Consider the following 6,637-nt stretch of genomic DNA (forward strand, 5'->3'; position numbering starts at 1 on the left):
CTCTTTCCTTTTCAGCAATACTGGAGTAACCGCTTCCTAAACCATTTTGCAGAAATTTAAGGGTGTTCAGTTGCGTGCATGTGCGTTTTTTAGAAACACATCTACCAGCCCTCTGCATGATTGATGTTGGGGGGGAAAAAGAAAATTAGAAAAAACTCCCCAACTCATTGTGTGTTATGTGGAGGAAACGTGTATTACCAGTGGGGTTTTTAGCTTTTAAATCAAAATAATTACAAATGTACAGTTTAGCTTAATGAATCAGAAAGCCTCTCCAGAGAAATTTGGTTTCTTTGCTGCAAGAAGAATGAGGTTCTGAAACCTTATCCAAGAACTTAGAAGCCATCAGCCAAGTCTCCATATTTCTCTGTGCAAGATGTCATAGCTTAAATAAATGTACAATATTCAGTTGTAATGCATGCCTTCAGTTGTAAGTAGCCAGATTTCTCTATGGTGTCATTGAAACATGCTACTTTTTAATTGGCCCTGTACAGTTTGCTTATTTATAAATTTATTGAAAACACTACAGGTGTTGAATGGTTAAAAATGTAGGCTTCCAGTTCATAACTTCAGTTATTTTTTGAGTGTGCAGCTATTTTGCACTGTATTAAATGTAACTTATTTAATGAAATCAGACGCAGTAGACAGATGTTGGTGCAATACGAATATTGTGATGCATTTATATCAATAAAATGCTAAACGTCAATTTATCACAACGCATGTTTGACTTAGACTGTAAATAGAAAGCAGTTTGTTTCTGTGCTGGTAACAGGCATTGCACAGACATGGTTTCAGGTAAATAAATCTATTCTACGATAAGTTCACAGTGTGGTGTTGACTGTTCTCCTGCAGGAGGGGTGGGTGATGTGCACTGAGGGCCTCCAGACCTGCACCCTCAGCAGTTGTGCCCTTAGGTAGATAAAAGGGACAGAAAGTTCCTGTTGACTTTCTGCATAGGAGAGCAGAGTGGTAGAAGGTCTGGTTGTGTGACATGAGATCTATAAAATATTCCTGCCCTGGTTCCTGTCTCCCCTCAAGTATGAGAAAAAGAGTGTGTCATGAGTGGGGTTTTCAGAGATAATTAACATGATTTAAAAGTTGTCAGCAGCTTGGAGACTATAGTGATGGAGAGATACTTGTAATACTACTCAGATGCAAAATGTAAAATTTTACATTCCCACTGTTAAGAGATACAGAAAAGAGCTGAGTAAACCAACTATACTCCAATTTAAAAAAAAGAGAAAGGAGGCCCCCCCCCAAAAAAGGAACTGAAATCTATATACATGGGAAAAATATTTGATAAATTTTAACATCCATTCTGTAAAGGAAAAAAAAAAAACTTTTGAGTACCCATAATTCCCATTTTTTGACATAATGAAAAATAAGCCAGAAGTATTGAATTCCAGAATTACACTCACCGTCCACTATTGCCCACAACTTAGCACTGTTCTGGAGAGTCACTGTAGTCAGACAAGAGAAGGGAAAATGCCTAGGAGTGAACAGAAAGGAGCAATGGTCATACTGGATCAATGAGAACACCTTATTTTTAGGAAAGTTTAATAATTTGGGGGAATTAACATCTTAGTATGAATGACACACACGTCATACATTATTAATAATATATGAAAATATCAACAAGTGTTTTAATCGGACTGATTCTAATAAAAATGAAGAAAATGCAAGAGTAGCAAGGAAGGGTACAAACCTCAGGTATAAAACCTACAGTCATTAAATGTATTATCTGAGAAAGGTGGCATTTTAGCTTAGTAGGTAAAAGTTGGGTTATCCATTATGTCACTGGTTATTCTGAAAAAAAATATGGCTGTATCCCTCACACCCAATCGACTGCAAATGGATCAGAAGATTTGAAAAATGAAGTTACACCCCCCAAAAGAAAAATGGCTAAATGATATAAACAAAACTTGTAAATATAAGATGTTCAATCTCACTAGCAAATTAAATTCACAATGAGATACCATTTCATGCCCATCAATTGACAAAAAAATGGGTCTTCTAATACCAAGGATGTGGACAATGGGCCATCCTTACATTGTAGAGCAATTGGGTATCATCATCTGGTACATTTACAGATGCTCTTAACATACAACCTGGCAGGTCCTTACCTTAGGGAGTTCCTCACAAGTGCTGGAAGGGCCATACCAGGATGTTTGCAAAAGAAAAGCACCAACCTAAATGACCAACAACAACAGGAAAATGGGTAAGTATATTTAAGGCACGTTGAAATCACTGCATCAGTGAAAATGAATAAACAAACCAGGCATCAGCAAATAAACCTCCCTGCACAGTGCCACCAAGTGCAGTGTATATCAAGTTTAAAATACGCAAAATAAGACCATATCATAGTGGGGTTTTTTTGTTTTGTCTTTTCTTGGCTGCACTGCACAGCATGCAGGACCTAGTTCCCTGACCAGTGGTCCAGCCTGTGGTGCGCCCCCTGCAGTGGAAGTGCAGAGTCTCAACCACTGGACAACCAGGGAACTCCATAACCACATTATACTCTTTAACCTGGCCCTAGGGCCAGTGCCTGTCTGTGCTAAGGCATGTGCACTAGCTTCCTTGATGAGAAAGTCCAGCTCACAGAAAGCTAAACTAAATAGCCACGTGGTGGGTTCACAGTGCAAGCTCCTCTCCTCTGTAGATTAGGAGCAAACAGATAAGTAACAAGTTCACAGACACCAGCCACAGGGATAGGAAGTGAGTAGGTGGATAGCGGTTAGTTCCAAGAGGAAGGGAGAGCAGAGTTTCACTTCTGTAAGTAATGCTTGGGTGCCATGTATGTAGGGGTTCATTATGCCTTTCGCAAATCTGAGATTTTTTTTTTTTTAAGTCATAAAAGTACCAGGAGAAAACATGGAAGCTGAGAAGACTTTCTAAGCATGACACAAAATCCCAGGAGAGTGATAAACTTGACTACATAAAAATGTAAAATTTTTGGAATAGCATACACCTCTCTGGAGTTAGTAAAATAGATGTGCTATGCATATAACAAAGAGCAAATACTCTAAACATGCTAGCAAAGATAAAAGTTTAATGATCTCTCCTTTGCAGCTGGCATTAGGAAACAGCTCATGCTGATGGTGAAAATATAAATTGGCCCAATCTCTAGAGGGGAATCTGACAGTATCTATGACATTTTTAAACCTCCATACCCTTCGATCAAGCACTTCACTTTGGTGAAATCCCCCCCCCATGTTTACAAAGCCACACATAATCCTGCTGCACTATTGTTAGCAAAAGATTCGAAATAACCTGTATGTCCATCAATAAACAAGCTAGCTGTTAAATAAACTAAGAACATTCTTACCATGGAGTATTATGCAGCCTTCAGAAAACCCAAGGTTAGATCTATGAGCCAGCAAGGAATGACGTCCAATACATATTTTCTGCCCAGTGAAATATTCAAGTGCAGGTCCATCCATGTTGTCATAAAGGGCAAACTTTCATTTTTCATGGCTGAGTAATGTTCCATTGCTATGTTCCACATCTTTATCCATTCATCTACTGATGGGCACTTGGGTTGCTTCCATGTCTTGGCTATTGTAAATAATGCTGCAGTGAACATAGGGGTGCATGTATCTTTTCTAAAATACGCAGGAGTGGAATTACTACATCACATGGTAGCTCTATTTTTTTTGAGGAACCTCCATACTGTTTAGTGGCCATGCCAAGTTACTTTCCCACCAGCAGTGCACGAGGGCTCCCTTTTCTCCACACCCTCCCCAACACTTGTGATTTGTTGTCATTTTGATAAGTCATTCTGACAGGTGTGAGGTAATACAGCTAACTGTGGTTCTGGTTTGCATTTCCCCGACTGTGATGTTGAGCATCTTTTTATGTACCTGTTGGCCATCTGTATGTCTTTGGAAGACTGTATTCAGATCATATGCCCATTTTTTAATCAGGTTTTTTGATGCTGAGTTGTATATTTTGGATATTAACCCCTTGTCATATGTATCATTTGCAAATATCTCCTCCCATTTAGTAGGTGGCCTTTTCATTTTGTTGATAGTTTCCTTTGCTGTGCAAAAGCTTTTTAGTTTGATGTAGTCACATTTGTTTGTTTTTGCTTTGTTTCCCTTGCTTGAGGAGACAGATCCAAAAAAATATTACTAAGACCAATGTCAAAGAGCATACTGCCTATGTTTTCTCCTAGAAGTTTTATGGTTTCAGGTCTTACATTTAAGTCTTTAATCCATTTTGACTTTACTTTTGTGCATGGTGTGAGAGTAGTCCAGTTTGATTCTTTTGCATGTAGCTGTCCAGTTTTCCCAAAACTATTTACTGAAGAGACTGTCTTTTCCCCATTGTGTATTCTTGCCTCCTTTGTCATAATTAATTGCACATATAGTCGTGGGCTCATTTGGGCTCTCTATTCTTTTCCATTGATCTATATGTGTTTTTTTGTGCTAGTACCATGCTATTTTGATGATTGTAGCTTTGTAGTATAGTTTGAAATCAGGGAACATATCTTCAGCTTCGTTCTTCTTTCTCAAGATTGTTTTGGCTATTTAGGGTCTTTTTTGTTTCCGTACAAATTTTAGAGTTATTTGCTCTAGATGTGTGAAAAATGCCACTGGTATTTTGATAGGGATTGCACTGAATCTGTAGATTGCCTGGGATAGTATGGTCATTTTAACAATATTCTTCCAATCCATTAGTATATCTTTCTTCCGTTTCTGTCTTCTTCAGCTTCTTTCATGAGTGTCTTATAGTTTTCAGAGTACAGGCTTTTTACCTCCTTAGATTTATTCCTAGGTATTTTACTCTTTTTGATGTGATTATAAATGGGATTTTTTCTTAATTTCTTTTTCTGATACTTAATTGTTAGTGTATAGAAATTCAACAGGTTTCTGTATATTAATTTTGTATCCTGCAACATTACCAAATTCATTGATGAGCTCTAATAATTTTTTGGTGGCATCTTGTGGATTTTCTATGTATAGTATCATGTCACCTGTAAACAATAAATTTATTTTTTATTTTTATTTTTGGCTGTGTTGGGTCTTTGTTGCTGTGCGCGGGCTTTCTCTGGTTGCGGCGAGCAGATGGCCTGTACTATGTTGAAGTATGTTCCTCTATATGTACTTTGTTGAGAGTTTTTATCATAAATGGATGTTGAATCTTGTCAAAAGCTTTTTCTCCATCTATTTATATGATCATCTGGCTTTTATTCTTCAGTTTGTTAATGTGGTATATAACACTTATTTGCAGATCTTGAACTACCCTTGCATCCCTGAGATAAATCCCACTTGATCATGGTGTATGATCCTTTTTATGTATTGTTGAATTTGGTTTGCTAATATTTTCTTGAGGATTTTGCATCTATGTTCAGCAGTGATACTAGCCTCTAATTTTCTTTTTCTGTGACATCTCTGTCTGGTTTTGGTATCAGAGTGATTCTGGCATTGTAGAATGAGTTTGGAAACATTCCTTCCTCTGCAATTTCTTGAAATAGTTGAGAAAGATAGGTGTTAATTCTTCTCTAAATGTACAGAATTCATCTGTGAAGCCATCTGGTCCTACACTTTTGGGGAAGTTGTTTTATTGCTGATTGAACTTCATTAATGGTAACTGGTCTGTTTATGTATTTTCTATTTCCTCCTGGTTCAGTCTTGGGAGAGCGTACATTTCTAGGAATTTGTTCATTTCTTCTAGGTTGTCCATTTTATTGGCATGTAGTTATTTGTAGTAGTCTCTTATGATCCTTTGTATTTCTGGGGTGTTGGTTGTGACTTCTCCTTTTTCATTTCTTTTTTTTTTTTAATTTATTTTTGGCTGCATTGGGTCTTCGTTGCTGCAGGCAGGCTTTCTCTAGTTGTGGTGAGCAGGGGCTACTCTTTGTTGCAGTGCACGTGCTTCTCATTGTGGTGGCTTCTCTTGTTGTGGAGCACGGGCTCTAGGCGCATGGGCTTCAGTAGTTGTGGCACGAGGGCTCAGTAGTTGTGGCTTGTGGGATCTAGATCACAGGCTCAGCAGTTGTGGCGCACAGGCTTAGTTGCTCCATGGCATGTGGGATCTTCCCAGACCAGGGCTCGAACCCGAGTCCCCTGCATTAGTAGGCGGATTCTTAACCCTTGCACCACCAGGGAAGCCCTTCATTTCTGATTTTATTGATTTGGGCCCTCTCTCTTTTTCTTGATGAGTCTGGCTGAAGGTTTATCAATTTTGTTTATTTTTTCAAAGAATCAGCTCTTAGTTTTTTTGATCCTTCCTATTGTTTTCTTAGTCTTTATTTCTGCTCTAATCTTTATGATTTCTTTCTTTCTACTAACTTTGGGTTTTGTTTGTTCTTCTTTTTCTAGTTCTTTTAGATGTAAAGTTAAGTTGTTTGAGATTTTTCTTGTTTCCTGAGCTAGGCTTGGATCACTATAAATTTCCCTCTTAGAACTGCTTCTGCTGCATCCCACAGATTTTGAATCATTCTGTTTTTGCTTTTATTTGTCTTCAAGTATTTTTTAAATTTCTTCTGTGATTTCTTCAGTGATCCACTGCTTGCTTAGTAGCATATTCCCCACAAGGGAAGAGAACAAAAGAAGAAAGGGAGAAAAAATAACTACAAAAACAACCCCCCAAACACTTAACAAAATGGCAATAAGTGGGACTTCCCTGGTGGCGCAGT

At 38.0% G+C, this 6,637-nt stretch overlaps 1 protein-coding gene across 1 annotated transcript in view; it reads left to right on the forward strand.

Annotated features, from left to right (window-relative positions):
* The window catches only part of ATP2A2 (ATPase sarcoplasmic/endoplasmic reticulum Ca2+ transporting 2), a 62,394-nt gene extending 61,578 nt beyond the window's left edge, over positions 1-816 (forward strand). Inside the window, exon 21 of the mRNA XM_059893664.1 lies at positions 16-816. Coding sequence (XP_059749647.1) covers positions 16-29 — 14 coding nt within the window. The 3' untranslated portion in view covers positions 30-816. The remainder of the gene's footprint in view (positions 1-15) is intronic.
* The last annotated feature ends 5,821 nt before the right edge of the window (positions 817-6,637 follow it).

This window comes from Balaenoptera ricei, chromosome 14, assembly GCF_028023285.1.
Source record: "Balaenoptera ricei isolate mBalRic1 chromosome 14, mBalRic1.hap2, whole genome shotgun sequence".
NCBI classification, from domain to species: Eukaryota; Metazoa; Chordata; class Mammalia; order Artiodactyla; family Balaenopteridae; genus Balaenoptera; species Balaenoptera ricei.